General features: G+C 37.1%; 1 protein-coding gene across 1 annotated transcript; it reads right to left on the bottom strand.

The window, feature by feature from the left end:
* Window positions 1-785: 785 nt before the first annotated feature.
* On the bottom strand, window positions 786-23410 carry LOC121427461 (delta-1-pyrroline-5-carboxylate dehydrogenase, mitochondrial-like). The gene is made up of 14 exons (XM_041623860.1): window positions 23159-23410; window positions 20176-20284; window positions 17551-17643; window positions 16605-16652; window positions 12070-12225; window positions 11344-11571; window positions 10805-10992; window positions 10477-10550; window positions 8529-8725; window positions 6932-6976; window positions 6027-6112; window positions 4567-4755; window positions 3904-4022; window positions 786-2714 (listed from the first exon to the last, which is right to left on the bottom strand). The coding sequence occupies exons 1-14, from the start codon at window positions 23212-23214 to the stop codon at window positions 2599-2601; spliced, it is 1704 nt and encodes a 567-aa protein (XP_041479794.1). The 5' UTR covers window positions 23215-23410; the 3' UTR covers window positions 786-2598.
* Window positions 23411-24896: the final 1486 nt, after the last annotated feature.

Genomic DNA, 24896 nt, shown 5'->3' with positions numbered 1-24896 from the left:
AGTAATAAATCGCAAGCACTGAAAATAAAACCTCAATAAAACAAATACAAAACTTGATAGTGGTACTACATCTATACTTGTATCAACAGACACATATATATTCTTACGTAACAATGCTGTATACAATACAGATGTAAATAATAACACTAAACTGTTTATTCAAATTTCAGTAATATTCTGCAGTAAACCAGACCAAATTTATGATCAAAATGACTCCTGATTTCAACAACTTATTGCCCTTTATATTTTTATCCGTTGGGGAATTTTACTTGCTCTCTCTCTCTCACACACACAAACGCAAACAAAACTTTCCTTGATTCAAAGAATAAAATTCAGGTGTGTAAAGGCAGATGAAATGAAAGAGAAAAGTGTAGGATTTAAAGGACAAGTCCGCCCCAACAAAAAATTGATTTGAATAAAAATAGAAAAAATCAACAAGCATAACACTGAAAATTTCATCAAAATCGGATATAGAATAAGTTATGACATTTTAAAGTTTCGCTTCATTTCACAAAACAGTTATATGCACATCTCTGTCGGTATGCAAATGAGGGAACAGATGACAATACTCACTATTTCTTTTGTATTTTATTATATGAAATATATTTATTTTCTCGTCATTGTCATGTGAAATGAAGTTTCATTCCTCCCTGAACATGTGGAATTCCATTATTTTAACATTTTCATTGACTCTCTCATTAGGATATAACTGGCTCGTTCATGTAACTATTTTCTTAAAAATAAGCAAAACTTTGAAATGTCATAACTTTCTTATTTTACGTCCGATTTTTCAGCATTGTGCTTGTCTGATTTTTCTCTATTGATTCAAATCAACATTTTTCTGAGGTGGACGTGACCTTTAAGAGACTAATTTAAAACTGCTATAGATTATTTTTGATTAAAAAAATAAGATTTGATCCTCTTTTGATTCCTCCTCTCCAAAATAAAGATGACGCAGCTCTAATGGAAGATCCTGTATGATAATCTTTTTAATGTTTAAAAAATATATTGATTAAGTTATTACACTATTATACAATGCAAAACATGTACGCATGTTATCATTCTGAAACCATTTCATTTGAAACATATACAGTAAATTGTACACTGATTTTTTTGTGTCAAAAAATAAGCTTTGAATTCACAGAATTCAAATTAAATTGTTTGGGCAAATGAAGAATATCAAATAAGTCTCAGAAATGTATGTGACCATATTTTTTCTCATTTAAAAACACTTAACTCTGCAGTCTGCAAAGACTTTAGATGGGTTGAAAATGATCTCAAATCATTCATGCCATTCTCATTTTCTAAGCAAAATAAAATAGGATTATAAAATATCTCATGAGTACAAATCCCCAGGCAAAAAAGAAATTATCTTCTTTGTTGGGGCAATTATTAGTAAACTCATTTCCAGATCAGGTTGCCTTGCTCATAATGTAATTGGATGGCCTCGAATCAGATGTAATCTTGTCTGCGCATCCTTAAACTTCGACAGAACACACGCCTGACATACAGTAGCTTTTGATGGCAGCTTTGGACATCCTTTAAATGGAACAAGTTTGTAATTACTCAATGTATTGAAACTCCTGAATATGATAGACACACATGCAATAATGAATGGTCCAGAAGACTCTGCTTAAGTCAGCAACCTTCCATAAGTCAAATATTCATCAACATCAGGGTATTTTTCGGACCAAAAAAGATGCAAAAACATATCAATTTTCATCTTCTAAATCAGATATTGCCAAAGTGGAACAGATTCGGTGGTCCTAAAAGATTTTACTTCGGCAGATTCACATGTATATAATGTATCTTGCATCAAACCTCCACAAATCTCACTCATGATTTCCCACACAAACACAAGGATGAGTGGCAGTTAAGCAACTTGCAATGGCTTGCACAGCTCAGGCCCAACTCCATTACACTAAGAAGTTGTGCTCTGGTTCTCATTACATGATACACAGGCTGAGACTCCAACCTTCTTATTTCAAACATGAGATCTCCTCCTTTGACACCATTATACAAACCCGTTCTCACTTCTTGTTTGCATCCTCATCTTCATGCAACTTCCTCTTTGTAAAATATATTTTGTTCAACTTACATTATCATTAAGAAAAAATAAAAAGAATTACTGCATTTAGGTTACATACAAATTAAAAAACTTTAAGAGTCATGATTGAGTTTCAAGTTTAAGATCCTTATTTTGGACCACCTTTAGGGACTGATTTGTAGACTGAAACAGGTTACATAAATATTCAGGAAATATTTAGTAACAAAGGTAGGATAACTCCAAATAAAGTAACTTGATCACGACTCTACTCGAGAGTTTACGTGTAAGTTTGTAGATCAACATTATATGATGTAATAATGGATTTTAAATTCATATTTAATATGTTAACAAATAAGGCTTACATGGATCAAGACAGCGAACTGAGGATGAAGTGTTGCACACCTGTGATATGTGTTCATTATTGTCTGGTCACATCTCAAGTGTGCTAGGGGTCCCTAACGAAGAATCTCTCACAAAGAGATGCTTGAAGATGGACCCTCTACACAGGGTTTTAAAGAGCTGAAGAGTTTCAAAAGTCCATTACATTTTGATTATTCCTTCATGTGAGCGTAGCGCCATTCTCGCAGGGGATTATGGGTGGTCTTGACAGTCAGCGGCGACACGAAGCGGAGAGGATAGAGCGAGCTTCCTGGTTTGTCGTTTGTACCTGAAGAAGATTAAGATCGAAAGCTCCACGTTAATACAGTGCTTATTACATCGGAACAACTTTTCTGCGTATTTTACTGTAAATAAATGAAAAAAAGTGAATTTGTCCATATTCTAGTGGAGGTCTTACAATGATGAGTGAAACAAGAGTAGCATTTATTTTTAATCTAAGAAATCTCTGACACAGAAAGGCATCGCATAATTCAGGCCAGTAAAGCATAATAAAGTCGACATTCAAAACCTGCTAATCTAATACTGAGCTGCCACACAATGAAAATGCATTCATGAAAATTGCATTATTGTGTTATGTAGCCTATACTCTCTCGATTGGGATATGATTGATCATTTTCACTTTTCGCTCCAATCTGGACCATTTCTACTTGTATAGTACATATCAAATATTAGCTGCCTTCTCTCTATACTTCCAAAGAACTTTGGAGATTATCGCTCTGACTTTAACCCAGCAAGCCTTTTATAAAGCACAAAAGCCTTTCAAGTTCCTGTCTCCTACTCGTAAGCTTGTAAACTGCACATGAGCAGTAAAAGGTCTTTTGAGATAGACCATGAAGGTGGTATTCAAATTCCCTGTCATACGCATTTGTGATTTGATGATTATTCATGTATTCCTTTTCAAATATTCTTTTCATCACATCCAAGTTAAAGAGTTAAAAAGTCTTCATACTCAATGGTACATGTATTTGACAGTAGCACAAACAATGGCAGAGCAAAAGCAGACAATAAAACAAACAGATTTCCAAGCTTTACCAGCGCTGTACTATTGTAGTCACTTGGTCTATACAATGCCTTTGGTTCTTAGAATTTAAATGCTTTGCCCGCAAAGCTTACGCAACATCTTCATTTGATAACATCAGTGCTCATCCTCATGAAAAACACCAAAGGTCATTTGAGAAAAGTTGATCTAACCGTAAGGTGCCTTATCGGCATGACCCACACCAACCTTGAGCCCAAGAAACAAAATTGACAAATGGAAAGACAGAGGCTGCAAATTAAGGACATTACAGAATTTCCTATACATAATGGTATGGACACACTTTTTTTTAAACAAAAAAGGGACACACTGCATGAAGTGACCTCTCTTTCAATTACAAAGAAGACAGGTGGCATGTATGCATGACCTCTGTTTCAAATAAAAAAGACTTGTCCCTACTGTGACTCCAACAGTCTCTTACCTGAAATCCTGGCACCTCCAAATGGTTGTTGACCTACAACTGAGCCAGTACTCTTGTCATTAACATAGAAGTTACCAGCACTTTCACGAAGGACGGAGCAGGTGTCCTCGATTACTTTGCTGTTGAAAGAACAAAAACCCAGAGAAATATGAGGTGACCTTGATCATCAGATTATCATCGTCGTCATCATCATCATCATCACCATCCTCCTCCTCCTCATCATCACCATCGTCTTCATCATCATCACCATCATCACCATCACCATCATCATCTCCATCGCCACCACCATCACCACCACCATCATCATCAACAAAATCATCTTCATCACCATTCTCACATTGGGATATATATGAATAAAGCTGTTCAAAAGTTACATGACTCAACACACTGGTGGTGACCTGAAAATATAGGAAAACATGCACTTTTCGTTTTCTGCGATGAATGACAACGTACAAGATTTAGGAATTTATGGAGCCTGGCACATGTGCAAAGTAATCTGCCAAAGTGCCTTTGAATATTTACAAACATACGTAATGTTGTGCTTCATGAAATACCACCATCTTTGATTATTTCTCTCCCATTTTTTTTCTCAGTCTTCTATCTAAAAGGATTTTGATTTCCGCCAAGAATGGCTAAAAAAGAAGACATTGAATAAAAACTAACCTGTCTCCAGCAAAGAGGGCACCAGTCAAGGAATAATGTGATGTTGAGTCAATGAATTTTACGATGTCGTCAAACTTATCATCTGGATAAACGTAAGCCGAAACGACAGGTCCAAAGATCTCTTCTCTCATGATACGGTCAGATGGATCGGAAACTTCAACCAATGTTGGCTCAACAAAGTAACCAACTCTGTTTAGATATAAAAAAGGGCCAAGTTATGGTTAGGAGGCATTGTGATTTATAAATAATAAAAATATAGGATTTATATAACGTATTTAGCCACCTTGGTAGGTGCTCAAGGCACTCCTCTATTACTCCAGCTAGACTAGTCTACCAGTTCTGGTGCTCACACCTTTTTGAGGAATTACTTCCTGCTTGTACTCATTTCACCTGGGTCAAGTGCAGCACAATGTGGGTAAAATTCTTGCTGAAGGAAAACTCGCCATGGCTGGGAATTGAACCTACATCCCTCAGCTTAAAATGCAGATTTTAAGCATATTCATTGAGTACATTTTGAGAAAGGTTCTAATGAACCCATGCATTAAGTAGTCATAGGGCACTGAATTCATGCACATCACTATTCAATTCAACTTTATCATTTTAGCCAAATAGGCCGATAAAATCAGCATTGATACATATAACACATTGCTGCTATACATGTATTTCAAGTCTCTCCTTATTATATTTGATGTACACAAAGAGTGGATACATTCATTCCAAACTGTAAACTGATTTATGTTCAAACCATAACATGCACAAATTTAACTTTCTTTGACAGTGCGCTGTAACCAAGCATGCAAGTTCAATTACTGTGGGCAACAAATCTTGTAGCCAAAACAACACAAACTAAACAAACTTGGAGAATCTCTTGCTAAAATCATCACACTTTGAGGCAATATTGCTGTTACGAATGAACCAACACCTAATATGGTTTTACAATACGTTATTTTGCACCACAAGAGAATAAGCCAGTTCGTAGTTCCTTTCTGCGCATGATCAAAAGATTCTGTGCATGATCAGAGGAAGGCCATTGGTGCTACAGTGAATTGGTCGTTTAAAATTTAATGAGATAAGCACCAAATTTGATGCCTTGATTATTCATATATTCTTTTGAATTGTGTTTTCAATTACATCCACAAAAAACAATAATGCATCCATGAACGACTGGTATTTCACAGTTTGCCAAGTTCATTGTGCAACGTGCTATAATATACATTCAAACCTTCATAAAGTGTTCATAGGTGTGCTACTCTAGTCACCTGGTCTATTCAATTTCTTCATCCTGCTATGTAAGGCAAGCTTACGTAATATCTTGCTTTGAAATCTGCCTATCATACTGAAAGAAATGAAAGGTCATTTGACCAAAATTGTCCATGAAGTAACTATGAACTGGTACATTAAATATTTGTTTATTATTTCAATATTATTATTAGATCTTGTAGTGATATACTTGGTCTTACCGGTCATCACAAGTCCCACCAGCATGAATCGTGATGTTTGGTGAACTCTTTGCATAGTCTACATAGCTTTTCACCTTCTTGTAAGCCTGGAAAATAAGAAATAAATCAATATCCTGATGATATAAGACATCATGGGCAAATACAAGCATGCAAAGACACTATATGCTAAACAACAGGTTAAGCTAATTTTGCTTGTTGGAGCAGCGTATTATCAGACTTTGAAAAAATATCCCCACTGGCCAGTGATTTATAATAATACATATAGCTTACCAAAATATTGACATCATTTGAACTCAGACACTCCAACTACATTATATCTATTGCAAATAATGAAATAGTTTATCACGCTGGAAATAGAAAATATATGACATTGCTGATAAGGTGCAGAGTATTTTTTTAATGTGCTGAAAAAGCAAATCAAAATAAGTCTTTAATATTTAGATGAAAAGATGAAAACATTCACTGATTTTCACTGACAATTTGTTATAAGCTACTGAAATCCTTGCATCCAATTGGCTCAGAGCAAATTTGTCAGTAAATATCACTGATAATATGCTTCGTGAAACAGTCCCCAGAGGACCGTTTCATCAACATTTTCAACCGACAAGCTGTCAGATCTGACATCTTTCCCTGATTTTGATTGACTGAGAGGCACCGTTTCCATGTCAACTGTCTGATAAAATGGGACTTGTTGGATGACGTGTCCTTTCATGAGACGCTCACTCAATATTTTCATTCGACAAGTTGTCAGATCGGATATTGTTCAATGATTTTGATTGGCTGAGAGGCACTGTTCCTATTGTAACTGTTGGACAAAATGGGACTTGTCGGATGAAACGTCCGACAAGTCCTTTCACAAAACGCCCCCAAGTCTAATTATTTCTTTAGAAGAAAACATAACTTACCGGTTCATTAATGACAGCAGAGAGGAATGATGTGAAATCAAGGGGCTGCAAAAGAGAAGTAAACAATCATTAATGAAACATACATTTCTATTGCACATGTTTCTAAAAATAAAAATACATAAATATATGTATGACAAACCACTGATGATTTTTCATTATAATACACTACTATTGTATAATCATTGAAATTGAAAATTACGTCATTTAAACAGAATATTATCATTCTTATAGGATGGTATTTCCTGCCTTCATGGAAGAAACCAACAGTTTTTCTTCTACCCTGAATCTTTGCACTGTATACAATTTTCAATTTTTCAAACTTCTCAGAAATTCTCTGAGCTGAGGTCATTTCACAAAGCTGTCAATGAATATTGTACACATGACTTTGCAGGACACTGTGACCTTTTTGTGTGCCAAATCATTGTGTGAACATAACAGAAATGAACTTTCTATAATTCCATTCAAATCTTGGCAAGAAACACACTGTGTACAAAAATTCTTGTTAACAAAAACAACTTGAATCTGAAGAGATCAGGGGGGTGTTTCACAAAGATTTAAGTATGACTTAGAGTCGCACTTAAATACCGAGTTGCGTACGGTATGAAAGGCTTGACCGCATTGGTCAGATCGTGTCATGAGGACGCGCACTAATGCGTATCTATCAATAAGATCGCGCGTTGCATATCATGTACGCATCGACATTTAAGTGCGACCTAAGTCATACTTAAATCTTTGTGAAACACCCCCAGATCTCAACTTTACCTCATGGGAATATCAATTATTGAGAATTTGATGTAGCCAAAGAGGCCAAGAGGGTCACCAGTCGTGCATAAATCGTGTGTGACTTGTAAAAGGCTCGTGAACTTGATGGAGAATTGAACATCCCTACCCAAGGACCCTGTCTTACGAAGTGTTGCGATTGATCGGGGGCCCGTTTTATAAAAATCGTTATAATAACAGTTAAAAGCTACTAAATCCTTCAATCTGATTGGCTGATAGTGAATTTGTTTCAAAACTTTGCATTTGTTTCTAATGGGACCCTGATCAATGTCAAATATGGAAATCCAACAATGTCATAATTACTAAGAATGGAGAATTGAACATCCCTACCCAAGGACCCTTTCTTACGAAGTGTTGCGATTGATCGGGGGCCCGTTTTATAAAAATCGTTATAATAACAGTTAAAAGCTACTAAATCCTTCAATCTGATTGGCTGATAGTGAATTTGTCACAAAACTTTGCCATTTGTTTCTAACGGGACCCTGATCAATGTCAAATATGGAAAGCCAACAATGTCATAATTATTAAGGAAACGTACACAAGATATCTTTGGAAACAAAGAGGAACACATCGATATGTGTGAGAAAGATGAATGCAGGAGTGTACATTATATCTAGAAAATACTTTGAACAAACAGTGGATAGTAGATGTTGGGATTGCTGGCTTTCCAGGATCAATCACAACTTCATGCAAAGTGGGGGCACTGATGTAATAGATACTTGCCAAAAATAAGGTTTTTGTTTCGAAGTAGGTCAAGTTAGATCCAATGATCTTATGAACGGCTTTATGAAACACCATTTGTGTATAAAAAAATTACCGATCCCAGCTTGATTTGTTTTTGCCTCTCGACCAATCCTTCCTTGAAAGCAGGCCACATGCTCTGAGGGATGTAGAGTCTTGAGCAGGCCGAGCACTTCTGACCTCCAAACTCGTAGGCAGAACGAAGCGTCCCGATGATTGCGGACTCCACGTCGGCTGTCGGGTGGACCAGATGGAAGTTTTTGCCACCACATTCTGAATGGAGAAGACATTAGACAGTTGTCTCAAAGGTATCTAATAAATGACTACAATTCTTTTGGTGTCATCTTTGCCTGGGATACAAGGAAAGAAGTGAATCACAGTGACCTGCGGATCTTTCCTCCAGATAATAATTCTTTAATTCAAAAGATTTATTTTCGCTTGTTTATAAAGATATATGTTCAGTCTATTAAGGTATTGTTTGTATTCAGTTGTTGATGTGTAAAAGAAAAGTGAAAGGGGCAATTCCACAGGTTGGTCCAAATCATGTAACGTCAGTAACCAACACATTCCAAAGATTTGCCAGGAGCATAATAGAATTTCCCAAGTTTTGTTTTTATACAAAGGATAGTCTGAGATGTTTAGTTCCTATCAATAATAATGGGGTTACAGCTCCAAGTATGAGTCAAGGTGTCTCCAAATGTAACGTGAGTGACCGTGGAATAGCCCAAATGTAGATAGGAATAAAACCTTAAACTTGAACCCAAGAACCAGATATAACTATTGGAGGTGTTCAGGTGGACCACTACACCAGGGTTTCCCCCTACAAATACTGAAGTGGGATCATAACATTAAAAGATGGTGACTCTTCTCGACAAGAGGCCTTCATCTAATGTCCAATCTGAGGCACAGAGTGTTACAGGGAAGGGGAACATTAACACATGCTTAAGTCACCTGTCCGGAGAAGGCTCAAAGCCATGATCATTTGTTTGACAGGCAGAAACCTATCAATGGAGCCAGCTTCCTCCTATAATATTTGTTTTTAAAAAATTATTGGTAAATCCTAATCGACAAACATTCTATACCTGTAAGTCAGAATATATTAACCCTATCTAGGCCGGGGTATTTTGGGAGTTCATATGGCCGGGGGGGGGGGCCTCCCAGGCCCCCCCTAAGATCTCGGCCGTCGACCGCGCGATCACGCCGAAAATTGGCATGCTGGTTGCCTGGGACATAATCTCCAAGATTGTATAGTAATTTTTTTCGTGGGAGTCGCTATTAAGTGATTATGCTAATTTATGCGTAATTAGTATGCGAAATCATACTTTATCCTCTAACTCCCTAAATAAAGCTCCAAATGTACTAATTTTTGGTATAGAAACTCTTTGTGGTGTTCTTAGCAAGTGTACATGAAAAAAATTGCGATATCAAATCATTTTCTTATGTATTTTATTGTTTTTTGCAATTTCTTATGTATTTCTTTGTTTTTTGACCTTTTGTTTTTCATTGTTTTTTCAATGAAATTTGTTGGGGACTCTTCTGTGATCATAAAAAGCATAAAATAAATACATTTAGAGCAGCAAAACTAAAAATAATCATACATTTATGAATTTTGGTTGAAAACACTATTTGCATTGACTTTGTACACGAAATCACGTTTTTGAGCAATTTTCGGTCTGACATGCACTTACATAATGTTGCGTAATTTCGGAACCACGTACCCGGAGGACGCAAAGTTGCGCAAGACTTGAAAGTAAAAAGTCAGCAAGTGGCGGCGAAAATATTGCGCGATTTGTTGAGGGGGGGGCCTCCGAGGCCCCCCCGGCCTAGATAGGGTTAAGCCTTAAATTTTTTTTAATGAACAGTCTGTAACACGAAAAGCTCGCACCGCGCCATGCCACTTTTCTTTCAAGTCTTGCGCAATTTTTAAGACAAAATTTGAGACCCCTGGTACACGTTTCCAAAATTACGCAACATCTTGTAAGTACATGTCAGATCCAAAATTGCTCATGCTAAATTCATCTCACCTCCAGTTATCTTGGGGAAGGTCTTGTAGATATTCAGATTGTCACCAACTTGCTGCCATAACCTCTTAAACGTTCTGTTGAGAACAAAATGTAGAGACACAAGGAATTTTAATGGCACTCTAATCAGAGACATTCCGAAACAATATCATAATTGTACAAGTTAAAGAAGTAATTCCTGACTTACCAAGTAGCACTACCAGTGAAAAGCAAAGCATAATTACTAACTAAAGTGATTCCAAGAAAAGCCAAGCACTGAAGTTCAAACCACTGTAGACCTACTTTTTATAAGCATCTTACCCTATACTACTGAAAAGAACCACTGACTTACCCGGTACTGCCGGTGAAAGCAATGCAAGCTAGATCAGGACTGCTTGTGACTGTATCCCCAAACACAGGTCCATCGGCCGGCACAAAGTTAATGACACCGTCTGGGATTCCAGCTTCTCTTAAGATATTGAAGACAACGTACGATGAGTAGACGGCATTCGGACTTGGTTTCCATAAAACAGCATTACCCTAGAAATGCAGGAAAACAATAGATCAGCTGTTTCAACAGTAGAAGAACTAAGAAAGAAAGAAACAACTAACTTTGTTCAGGATTCAAAGATATAGTCACCGATTCAGCTGCAGATTCTCACTATTGCAATCCTTTTGGTCTGACAGAAATGGTCAGAACTTTCAAGGTCAAGAGGTCAGTTGTAAATCAAGGTATCTAGGAGTTCATGATAAAGGACCGCCATATCTTTAAGAATTGTTCCGGCAGACAAGTTCTCTGTTTATCGCATGCTGCATGCGTTATGCCTACTGTATAGATAGAATAGATCAATAAAATGAAAAATAATTTGTTGAAACCTCGATCAAACTCACCATCATCGCCGGAGTACCCGCCAAGTTTCCTCCGATGGCTGTGAAGTTGAAAGGAGCAATGGCTGCCACGAAGCCCTCAAGACCTCGACAATGGACGGTGTTAGTGGACTCAGATGTGCTGATGGGCTGTGCATTCTCCAACCAGTTGAGGGCGTACATGCCATGGAAGCGGTAGAAGTCGGCCAGCTCGCAGATGATATCAATTTCAGCTTGGAGGACGGTCTTGGCCTGCATAACATTAAAAAAAATCAAGCAGAATTTCTCATACTTTCCAATGTTAACAAAAGAAAGCAGATGACACATCATAATAAAAATCATTTTTTCATGTGTTTTTCTTTACTATTTTCTTTCTTCTTTCAGGCCAAAATTCTGCTCCTTGATTTTGTTAATGGTCGTAAAGTTTGATGTTATGAAATGTGGAAATCAAATCAAATATGGCAAACAAAATCGTGATTAACAGAAAAGTAAAATAATTATCTCTGCTTTGAAGTAGTATTTCGACCCGGCTAAGTAATGCTGCAAGTTTCAATGCTCACAGGTTTTGGAGGAACTACTTCTTGCTGGTACTCTTTTACCTCGCTTGGGTCAAGTGCAGCACAATGTGGTTGAATATCATCCAAAAGGAAATTAACACCATGGCTGAGATTCAAACCCACGACCAACTAATCGAAAGGCAAGAGTCAAAATCACTAGACCATGGCACTTCCGCAGAAAGGTTCAACTTACCTGGCCCATCATACAGCTAGCGGCCAGCTCCGCTCTGTATTTCCCACACACCAGGTCAGCAGCCTTGACAAGTATATCAACCCTTTCTTGCAACGGTCTCCTATCCCATTCCTCCCTGGCTTCCAACGCCGTTTTTATCGCCGTCTCAATCACCATCTGGAAAAAGATACCAGTAAACATTTTTTTTTAAAGACATGCGATCAGTTTACAGACAGCCTTCCCACACCCTGCAACTGGTCCACGATCATATTTTGGATCAAAATTGTTTTTTGTTAACTTTTTGAAAACGTGAATGAATTTTTTTTTTTTTTAAGTAGAATCCCTCTGGCAGTCTCACCTGAAATATATTCGATATAGCAGCAGTGCTGACTTTGGTCTGTAGGCAAATGAGGGGACTGATGACGTCACCCAATCACTATTTCTTTTGTATTATTCATATTAATATGAAATTTGACTTATTCTAATTCTCGCCTCACGGTAATGTGAAAGAAGTTTTGTTTTCTGAATATGTGGAACTACAATAATTTTAATATTTTATTGTTCAGTCAAGTTGGTTCTGAATATCAAATTTGTAAAAATTGAAATATTGTACAATTCAAACAATAAGAAATCAAAAGAAATAGTGAGTGAGGGACATCATCAACCCTCTCATTTGCATGTCACTGAGTTGCGCATATACTATTTTGTGAAAAATAAGGGAAACTTTAGTATTTTACATCCGATTTAGATGAAGTTATCAACATTATGCTTGTTGGATTTTTCTCTATTTGATTCAATTCAACATTCTTTCTGGGGTGGATTTGACCTTTAAATAATTCATTTTTAGTATGTGTACTTAATTTCATTTCAGCTGAAAGCCATATTGAATAACGTTGAAACTGAAATGACCTGATCAAAGCCATTATTCATGAATACTGCTGCTTTGTATTAAGTGATACAGTGTACTACCAGACGATTGAATATACTGATATTTATTACATGAGGTTTAGGAAATTCAACAGGTGTTCATTTTTCAAAGGTGTAATTCGATAGTTCACATCTAAATGCACATACATGTAGTGACCTCTGCTTCAATTTCATAACGACACTTACGTAATACTTATTTTAGTACACAGGAACGCCTTTTGGTGTTCATGGTGCTTCAAGAAAATGTAATCATGAATGGATGGAAGAATTGGAATAGTACTCCAGGGCCCCGTCTTACAAAGAGTTACGATTGATCTGATCAATCACAACTATGGACGGCCAGCAACGTCAATATCTATTATTCATGTATGTTCAAAATATTTTCCACCTATGATGTATATTCATGTATTCATTGTCTTCTTGAAAATTCACCGTGCTTCTCTTTTTTTACAAAGAACATTGTGCCAATTTACTATATAAAAAATTATGACACTGATGGATTTCCATAGTTACGATTGATCAGATCAAGCGTAACTCTTTGTACAACATGGCCCTGAGCATAATACACTATTCAATTGTTGGTGTCTGTGAGAGAGTTGGGACTTGAATGTTTCTGTCGATGAAAGTTCGAATGAACTTCAGCGCCCCTTGAATGAGAACCTTTAATTCTCAAATGGACAAAAATGATCCAAATATAACCTCTAACCACATAAAGCCAAGAGCTTCCACTCATGCACTTACACGAACAAAGTCAACATTAGCATGCTACACACAGATGCGAGTTACATGATATCAGCTCTGTTGTGAGGGTATCAGTACATGTTCCAAGGTTGGAATATCATGTGACATGTCTAGTCTCCCTCTCAGGCAAAAACCTGCAAATCTCTTGAAACAATTTCTGAAAGTATCATTGCAGTAAGAGTGACTAATAGTCATGAACAGAGAAAAAACTTATACAATGATATCATGTTACAGGATAATGAATTCAACCAAGAAATCGTGCTAAGCAATCTTATTCTAGAGTCCTACAGTATTTGGTCAACTGATTGTTTGAAATTCAATATCATTTGGAAGTTTTAACATACTTATTAGGAAATATACGTCTTAAAGTGGCCAATATTCACAATCTTTAGGGACACTCACTTTCTATTGCATTTATTCATTTCACTGACCCTTTGGTGCCAAAAATCATCAGTAAAAAAAAAACATTAGGACTCAGCCAGACACCAAATTATACGAGTGGAATATAAATGAGGTCTCACATCAACAATAAAAGACAACTTTTTATCAGTTTTATTCCAATAGACCAGTTCGTAGTTACTTCATGGGCAATTTTGGTCAAATGACCTTTCATTTCTTTCATCATGATAGGCAGATTTCAAAGCAAGATATTACGTAAGCTTGCCTTACATAGCAGGATGAAGAAATTGAATAGACCAAGTGACTAGAATAGCACACCAATGAACACTTAATGAAGGTATTTGTTGCATTCCTACTTTGAATGCATATCTTAGCATGTTGCACAATGTACTTGACAAAGTAACAAACTGTGAAATACCAGTCTTTCGTGGAAGCATTGTTGTTTTTTGTGGATGTAAATGAAAACGACAATTCAAAAAAATATATGAATAATCAAGACATCAAAGTTGGTGCTTATCTCATTAGATTTTAAAGCACCATGTCACTTTAGTACAAATGACCTTCTTCTGATCATGCGTAGAATCTTTTCATCATGCACAGAAAGGAACTAAGAACTGGCTTATTATGTAGAGCCACCACTACTCATCATAAATTTAAATGAAACCAAAACCCAAGAAGAGAAGCAATCTTATTGGATGCAGTAAAACAAGAGGAACAATTTTAAAAAAGTTTCATCGAAATCGGTTATATGAAATATTAAAGCAAGTTTTGGACGTTTAAAAAGTCTTGTACTTACTATGTGGATCCTCAAATTGGCAAACGTGCTTCAAAATGGCTGATTTTACGGTGTGAATTATATTTTCCCATGACACATGTTGTGCTCAGAAGGAGGCAAGATGCACTTTGAAAGATACTGATGAGGAAAATCTGAAAATTTGTGTACAAAACAAATGGAGAGTTGTCCACAAAATCAGCCATTTTGAAGCACATTTGCCAAATTGAGGATCCCCATAGACAAGACGTTTTAAATGTCCATAACTTGCTTATCTCATTACTGGTTTTGATGAAACTTTTTTAAAATGTTCCTCTCATTTTACTCTTTCCAATAAGTTTGCTTCTCTTCTTGGGTTTTGGTTTCCTTTTAAGAGGTGAAGAGTAGAAAATAGCCAGGAAAGCAATAAGCCAGTTCGTAGTTCCTTTCTGCGCATGATCAAAAGATTCTACGCATGATCAGAAGAAGGTCATTTGTACTAAAGTGACATGGTGGTTTAAAATCTAATGAGATAAGCATCAACTTTGATGTCTTGATTATTCATATATTCTTTTGAATTGTCGTTTTCATTTACATCCACAAAAAGAAAACAATGCTTCCACGAACGACTGGTATTTCACAGTTTGTCATGTACATTGTGCAACATGCTAAGATATGCATTCAAAGTAGGAATGCAACAGATACATGTACCTTCATTAAGTGTTCATTGGTGTGCTATTCTAGTCACCTGGTCTATTCAATTTCTTCATCCTGCTATGTAAGGCAAGCTTACGTAATATCGTGCTTTGAAATCGGCCTATCATGATGAAAGAAATGAAAGGTCATTTGACCAAAATTGCCCATGAAGTAACTACGAACTGGTCTATTGCTCACTTACCCTTACTTTTTTTTAATCAGAGTATGTACCAGTACAAAAAGAGGGTAAACATATCCTAGAATTGCAGGTGCAAAATATTTAAATCACAATCTGGAAACTCTTCTAACCAGCTTATGAAATCATTTTACGAAATGATTTTCACAGAAGCTTGTAATAAGCTACTGAAGTAAATATATCCAGTTGGATGTAAGCTTTAAATCTGGCAGCAAAATTTGATATCATGCAGCTTTGTGATACACATATATGTTTTATCAAAGAAAAAAGAACGTAATTGCAGCAAACAATCATTTCATAAGAAAGCTTTTAAACTCAATGTTAATTATCACTACATGTACATTAGCATAGGTCTAGATCTGGTGCATTGAAATCATCTTATCTTTGAAAAATAATGAAATCTTAGCTGAAAAATGATAATTCTGATAATAACTAACACAAAAAGGCATACGTGGGACAGAGGGAAATTGCTTGCAAAAGTCTGACATTTTATGGAATTCCATGCTTTTTTTTCTCATTTCTCAGCAATTACTTTAATACCCGGCAAACACTAATCACTACTGCATGTTGACATACATGTAGTTCAATGGCAGATCTACAGTAAGGGTGGAGCAGGGGGCGAGTACTCCCCCCCCTCATTTTTCAAGGAGTGGTAAAAAAAGAAGAAAATTAAGAAAAAGAAGAGTGTAAAAAAGAGAGATATGCGCTAAATAACTCTATGATAGGCTATCTCTATTTAATTCAATGGAGAAAAAAAATGCCTTCACATTCATATCGTCTTGGCCCTTTATCATTGGATACTCCATGCTATAGTTTCAAACAGTTTAAAAACAAAGACAATCTCACCTTGTCTGCGTAGTGAACCTTGGCAAGCACATGTTGATGATCAAATGGCTGAAAGAAAAAAATGGAAAGATAAGATTTTTTTCAAAGCATGATGTAGGCCTATGCATTGACTTATCAGAGATTGCATGGATTCCCTGGGAAATACAATCATATCCTAATCCCACTCACTCGTGCACTTTACATGTAATTCGTAAAACAAGTTGGTTTATTTATCAATTCATGTCTTGATTTATTCCATCCCCCCCCCCCCCGGAGTACAAACAAAATACCCCAGCCGGGTAAAGGTGAACATTACCATTGGGATAATAGTCTACGGCTAGGCAGCAGGAAAGGGTACATCCTCAATTCAAGGTCTAGCAGGGATGGTCTGGGCTGAAAATATCATCAAAATCGGATAACAAATAACGAAGTTATTGAATTTCAAAGTTCATCCATATTTTGTGAAAACAGTTACATGTATATGCACATCATCATGAATATTCATTAGGTGGGCTGACGATGTCACATCCCCACTTTCCTTTTTCCTATGTTATTACATGAAATCATATATGTTTCATTTTTTTCATACATGATGTAAATGATGTGTCTCCATTATGATATAATAAGAAACAAATGCAGTAGTTGTCAATCCCATTGTTTTGGTTCTTGGTAAAAAAATTTTTAGTGAACCTAATTTCATATAATAAAATACAAAAGAACAAATGGGGATATGACATCATCAGCCCACCTAAAGATATTCATAAAGACATGCCTAGAACTGTTTCACAGGAATAATGCAAATCTTTAAACTTCAATAACTTTGTTATTTGCTATCCGATTTTGATGAAATTTTCGGCATTTTGCTTTGTGAATTTTACTCTATTTATTGAGATATAAATATCTCCAGCCTTGACCATCCCTTTAACCTGATGACTACAGAATTCTCAAATTATGGGCAAAGACTTACAGCTACTTCCTTTTCTGTGTTTCCAGTAAAGATCTCCTTTCCTCCAATCACACATGGTATGTCCTCTTGAGTTCCCCATCTCCTTTTAAGGGACTGCAAAAAAACAAAACATTCAAAACCTCCCTGAATCCACCCTCAACCACCACAACCTCCAGTTAAAATTCAATCAGGAGTATTTTGGAGGAACTACAACCAAGTGCCAAGTACCAAGGCATTATTTAACAGAATACAATCAAATGCAGGCAAGGCAATAAGACAAGGGGGGATAATATGAGTGTGGCCAGCCTAATTGCATGTAAGAGCATTAGATTGAAATTAAACTCAAACTGAGATTTGTGCTAAAATTTGTAATGAGCAATCATCTGGGTTTGTTTTAAATTCATTACAATTTTTTTTTGTTAGGCTGGGCCGAGGCATTGGTAGCTATAAGACACAGAGTGCCAGTGCAGACCAGGGCCCCGTCTTTAACAAAGAGATTGATGTGATTTATCAATCACAACTATGGAAAGCCAGCAGCGTCAACATCTACTATGCATGTATACACTGTATGATGTATACTGTATATTCATGCATTCATTGTTTTCTTGAAAATTCAGTGTGCTTCTCTTTGTTTACAAAGGACATTGTGCAAATTTCCCGTAGAAAAATTTATGACACTGATGGATTTCCATAGTTACGATTGATTGGATCAATTGTTATACCATGGTCACATTTGCTCTACGGCGGCCGTACGGCGAGTCGAAAACAGCCGTTTTAACAATTTCTGTACCAGCTGCATATAGTGGTTTGAATTAAGATTAATAAAACGGCTGTTTTCGACTCGCCGTACGGCCGCCGTAGAACAAATGTGACCAAGGTATTACTCTTTGTAAGACAGGGCCCAGCACATATCCTCATGATGATCAGTTGCACAAGACAGAACCTTCCACCATTCAAAATTACAGACTGGCATTGTGTCTCGGGGGGCACTTACATTGACGAGTGGATACCATGCGCGACCAAAAAGCACATAAAAAGGATGTCTTTTTCAAGACAGGGCATGTTACATACGTAACGTGATAAGGATGTCAAAAACACAAAAATAATTAAAAAGGGTATCTATTTCACTAGGAAAATTAAGTGTTCAGGGTCAAATTTGCGGGGATGATAAACAAAATTAAAATGTTTTATAAAGGATGTCCTTTTTGCCCCAACACTACGTGTTCAGAGTCCGATCTGCGTGAGGTGTAGATGTGGGGGCGTACTAAACCAAATGATGTGTACGACCGAAGGCGAAGGAACCGTGACGTAACAATAAAACATTCCTGTACTTGTTTAGGGGTTCATTTCAGGGAATATTTGCCCAGGGTTTTGTTTTGTTTCCAATACTTGTTAAGGGTAGGGTTTCACATGCCAATACTTGCTAAGGGGTGCATTTTCAGAATATGGAAATTACGTGTTACGTGTTTAGGGTACTACGAGACCCCAAGGTCGCGCATGGTATCCACTCGTCAATGAAAGTGGCCCCCCCCTCCCCCGGGCATTGTGTACAAATGTAGTACCATATCCCAAACTAGAGGGCTTTTAATAATCAAAGGAAAGGACCTGGAACAGGATATGCCCAGGTCAAATTTTGTCGATTCAGCTGGTAACATCATTACAGAATGTTCAGCAAACAAAAAAGCTGAACTCTAGCACACCATTTTTGTTTAAATCTGATTCAAAGACAATACAATGTACATGCATATACAAAACAAAGAAGCAATAAAAAGAATCAACATAAATTGGAATACATGACAAAATATCTTAATATTTGCATAATAAGTGTTCACATAGCACCCTCTCTCTACAAATAATGTACATGTATACTGAGGTGCACTATTACTTGTACTACTCACACTTTAGCTTGAGCTGCCTTCCACTTCTAAAATCTGAATACTGGCTTTCATCAATTGAGTCATTTGAGTGACAATCTTCAAACATATTGGAAAATTACACTCTTGACAAAACTCGTCATGTTTGTTAAGTTTTGTTACCTGGTTGCCAAGTTTTTGTTGATAAAACAGAATATGTGACAATGTCAAACTACTACTACCCAAATTGCTCCTAAGGGCTTGCAAAGAGGTACTGTGCATGGAAAGAACTCCTGGCCCCTGTTATAAGGGGTTGTGATTCATTCGATCTTAAAAAAAATCTATGGAAAGTCAGTAACATCAACATTCAAAATGCATGTTTGTTTTAGTATTTTATAGTGAGGATTCATATATTTATGACAATCTAGAATGCTCTTTGTGTACAGGATATTTTCCAAATTTGCATATTTCCTGTAGGAAATATTATGTCATGGATTGATTTCCATATGAAGCGCGATAGCTCAGTCGGCAGAGCGGGAGATTCGTATTCCAGTGACCCGGGTTCGATTCCCACTTGGTGCGCTACTGCCCTTTGGTAAGGCATTAATCCTCAGTACCAGGTCCTTCGGAGAGGACCTTAAGCCGTCGGTCCTCTGGTTGCTTGCTTACAAGCATTCATGCTTTCTCAGCAATCAGGTAAAAAAAAAAAATCACCACCACAACCACCATATACATGTAGTTAAGGTTGATTGGATCAAACATAACTCTTTGTAAGAGGGGACCCTGCACTTACTTCTTCAACTGCTTTCCTCTCGGGGCTACCTGGTGCATAGTCAAGGATTGGTTCATTCACAGCAGTAAAGCTTGCTGGAGCAACATGCTGTGAAAGTCTGGACTTGCTCCTGCAAAAAAAGAGGATCAAGGAAAAGAAGGTTATGGTTATAAAGCTGTTACTCATTTCCTAAATAGAAAAAAAAACAGCAAATCACTTTCATAACACTGGCCTTAAACTTCAAAGCCAATACTCGCTCAGAGGGGTGGCAAAAATATTTTCATCAACATTTTTCTTGTTTGGACACTATAATCTGATTTTTTTTTTTTGGGGGGGGTTTCAGGGGGTAGTCCTAACAAAAGACTGAAGTTTTAAGTATATGTTAGTTTTTATTGTTATAAACAAGATATCTCATGTGGTCTTATACATATACATGTATAATGCGAGTGCGAGCTCAAAATGCTTTGATATTTTTTGTCCTTAGAACTGAAGATTCTGAGCAGCTTTTATGAACAATTACATCCAACAAAACAATGCAAGTGCGAGTCGAAACTTTATTATAGTACCGTGAAAAGGGACTGAATTAGGACTCTTTTTAGTTATTAATGAAGAGGATAAAGTATCACCAATTAAATAATGACAGTGCGAAGTGCGAATTCAAAAATTTTGATATTCTGACCTGAAAACTGGACAGTCTAAGCGCGTTTATATTTAAATAAAGAACAAGCTACTTGTCTCAAACAATTAAATGCGAGCGCAAAGCACAAGCTTAATTTTTTGATATACTGACATGATAAAGGAACATTTTGACAAATTTTGGTAAGAATTTCCAAAGAGGATAGGTATCTCACATATCAAACAATGCGAGCGTGCAGCGCGAGCTGATAATTTTGATATATATTAACAATTTGTGTAAATCAAACAAAATATTGAAAGCTTGATGTGCGAGCTAAAATATTGTGTGCAAATTGATTTCAGAACTGGATATATTAAGTGGCATTTAATCCTGTTGAATGGGATTCATTACACAGGCAATGCGAGCACGAAGCGCGAGTGAAAATTTTTAATAAAGTCTACTTTCGAATTCTTCCCCCTCACCTTTTTCTTGTTTTGGGGTCGGGACGGCTGTTACAAGGCTGTAAATTACACATCATAGGTATAATACCTCTTTCTTACAATTTCTTTCTGTTTTTCGTAGTTTCTATCAAATAAAGAGTACACTTTTTTCTGCAGGTTGTCAAAAAAGAGGGGGGGGGTGGGGCCGCCTCGGCCCCCTCCTGGATCTGTGCCTGTCGCTAGAAAACTTTGCTTTAAATGGTTCCGCCGCCATCTTACAAGTGTAGCTATTGTCACTGGAAGCAATAATCCTCTGGTGAATCACCAGCCAGGCAAATTTATCTTCCAGCCAACACATGATAAGCAACCAATTATGTTCAGCAAATATTTCTCGAGGTGACTTTTGGTATAGCATTTCGCAAAGAAAAGATTTTGATCAGTTTGTCAGAACATGCGGAATAACATTTATGACATTTTGAATTTCAATATGGTCTGCTGGCGGGAAATAGTTTTGGAGTTGTACATAGTTTACATGCAGTTACTTTTAGGGGACAGGTGATTGATACAAACAAGTGCCCATGGGATGATTTCACTAAAGGATATTTGCAAGAACCATCGTTCATTTTGCCATTTTATTATAATTTGTCATGTGAAACATATTTTAAATGCAAACATATTTCATTCATCTGTTACTGACAAAATCTTTGTGAATAATATGATGGGATATCCCATTAAATTAATTCAAAACCTAGCTAACGAATTTCATTTGTTTATCATAAATTTCAGAAATATCCGCATACAGTACTTGTACTTGTAAATTTCTTTCATCAGGTCCTTTCTAGATGACTTTGTCGACATGGATTTTTAAGATGTACCTTAGGCTTAAACATACGGTACCTCGGGCGAAGTTCGTGCAGGCTCCACTCCACTTCACTACCGCTACACAACGCTCCAACTACCCGAACTTTGCCCAAAATCACAAATTTTGAGAATAACCGGAGGATGGACACGGAGTGAAATACGGGTGTAAAGTAAAATACAAAAGTTATTTATCTTTCTCGTTTTTTTCTTTAATTTTTACAATAAACATGATTTCCATCCCACCTTTGTGACTCGGAATATCCGATCGAGTTCACCGTCGCGAAGTTCGTGTAGGTGGAGCGTAGTGTAGGGGTAGTGAAGTGGAGCCTGCACGAACTTCGCCCGAGGTTCCTTAAGCAGTGACATGTCAAAGATGAAGCAGAGGAAGAGGGCAGGTTCAGGGAGTGTGAGGGGAGGGGAAGAGAATTGAGGATGCGAGTATGAGGGGGTCAATTCTAGTGACGTCATTTAGGATAGATGGAGGGGATTGTAGGCAGTGCATCATAAAGATGGCCGACACATACATGACATAAGACAGTCCTTGGTCGGATAAAAGACCCTTTTGTACGTGCCATCAGCCGCTGGTATCTAGCCTAAGAGAATAACATCCCGTTACTTTTTAAATTTTAGAGAATGATTTTCATCTTACAAACGTCCCTCTGCTACTCCCCCCCCCCAGACGTTATCACATTCACATTTTGTTGTTTGCGTGACTCCACCACAGGATCTTACTCTATTCTTAGTTTGGAGGTTCTTGGCCAAGATTTGGACTGAGATTGGCAATATAAGTTTATAAAAAAAAATCATTTAGAAAAACAATTTTAATGTATCTTTAGTTTAGCACTAGTTATCAGATATCTTAAAAGTAATGCAGTATGTATAGACAGTTTTGGGGCGTTTCAATCCCCTTAATCCCCCACATTCATGACATTCGTGTGATGAAGGAAAACATCATCAACATCAAAATCCATTGTCAAACGACACGCGTTGTGCATTGTGCGAATTAACCTCGCATATGTGTGCGGCCAGGCCAGGTGAGTGTCAATTAATTAATCATCATGATGTACCGTATATCCTGTATACTTACGTAGAAAGAATTCTGTTCAACAATCCGAGACTTGCAGCTTTTCTCACGGGGAGCATGTTGACAATCTCACTCTATCTCCAGCCACCAAAACTAAAAGATCTCGAAAACAGTAATAGAGCGAAGTAATGATTGAATCCTGTTTGCTCACCTTCCGGCAAAACGTCTATGGCGTCGTTAACAGTGCAGTGACGTACCGGTACGGTTTATTTTGGCAGTTATCTAGTGGTACTGTACTGCGATGCGGCATGCATATTGCATTGCATTCGAACATGCGATTTTGCGCGCAGCACATCCACAGCAGAGGAGCGAAGATGGGCGTAATGAAGGCGGTGACCTATTCCGCCTTTCCTATTGGTCAATACTTATCCCTGACCCCTCGATATTGCGTAATCATTCACAAATAAGCTGTTTACAAGTTTGTTCACAAAATAAATAATTCTGCCAAAACCTGGCGCATAGAAATACGGTTACACTTCGTAATTCCGAAGGTTCTTTATTCCGAAGGTTCGTAATTCCGAAACAAGTAAATTGCCTATACCTCGATGTTCGTTAATCCGAAAACGAAAAAGGGTTCGTTAATCCGAACATTTGTGGCGTAATTCCGACGATTCGTTATTCCGAAGGTTCGATAATCCGAAAACGAAATAAGGTTCGTTGTTCCGAAGGTTCGTTAATCCGAAAACGAAATAAGGTTCGTTGTTCCGAAGGTTCGTTGATCCGAAAACGAAATAAGGTTCGTTTTTCCGAAGGTTCGTTAATCCGAAAACGAAATAAGGTTCGTTTTTCCGAAGGTTCGTTAATCCGAAAACTAAATAAGGTTCGTTAATCCGAAAACTAAATAAGGTTCGTTAATCCGAAAACAAAATAAGGTTCGTTTATCCGAAAACAAAATAAGGTTCGTTAATCCGAAAAATGAAAACCGGGAAAGCAGAGGCAGAGGCAAGGGGAGGGGGGGGGGGACACTTTTGCCGTTCAATTATTATGAGGATGGGAAGGCAAGGGCGGCCGAGCGAATTTTCGTTGGGGGTAAAGCAAAAAAATGAAACTCATACGTCAAAATGGGCACTTTGGTGATATTTTCACCTTAAGATTATCATCTGCTTGAAGTCATTGTGTGTTTGATAGTGATTAAGTAGAGAAAAACTTTTTTGAAGTGACTTCTTATTATGGCAAAATGTATATTTAGGCTTTATTTTTCGGGAGAGAATATAATGAGCGAGCGGCTTGGTAAAACAAATTCAAAGGTGAAGTGTTGTATAACGTTTTTTGTAGTCAATTATTCTTAAAATGGCATTATTGCGAGGTGTTGCGAGCGTGAATCACAACCTAAAACTTTAGGTTATTTCAATAAAAAATGAAAATTAGTTTTTAAAAAGATGTGCATCTAACTAAAAAATTAACACGAGCGCAAAACGCGAGCTTAAACATACTGACCAGAAAAGGAATCTGTTAAAGAAAGCATGCATTTAGTGACCTTTTTAGGATGCATATTTCACCAATGAGAGTGCGAAGCGCAAGCTGAAAATTTTCAATATTCCAGCCTGAAAACTTAATGTAACTTGTATACTTTAAAAAGAGTATCTTATTTCGAAAAAAAAACATGAAAAACGGCATATTTATTTTTGAAAAAGGAACTTTCCCATTTTGGAAAATATTAATTCCCCTGTTTTTTTATTTCATTTTTGATGCCTCCTGCCTCCCTCCCGGCGGATCCAACTTTCGTCAAATAGAGGGGGGG

Source organism: Lytechinus variegatus, chromosome 14 (genome assembly GCF_018143015.1).
Source record: "Lytechinus variegatus isolate NC3 chromosome 14, Lvar_3.0, whole genome shotgun sequence".
NCBI lineage: Eukaryota > Metazoa > Echinodermata > Echinoidea > Temnopleuroida > Toxopneustidae > Lytechinus > Lytechinus variegatus.
The sequence above is the reverse complement of the archived record's forward strand: the minus strand, read 5'-3'. Positions and strand labels throughout refer to the sequence as shown.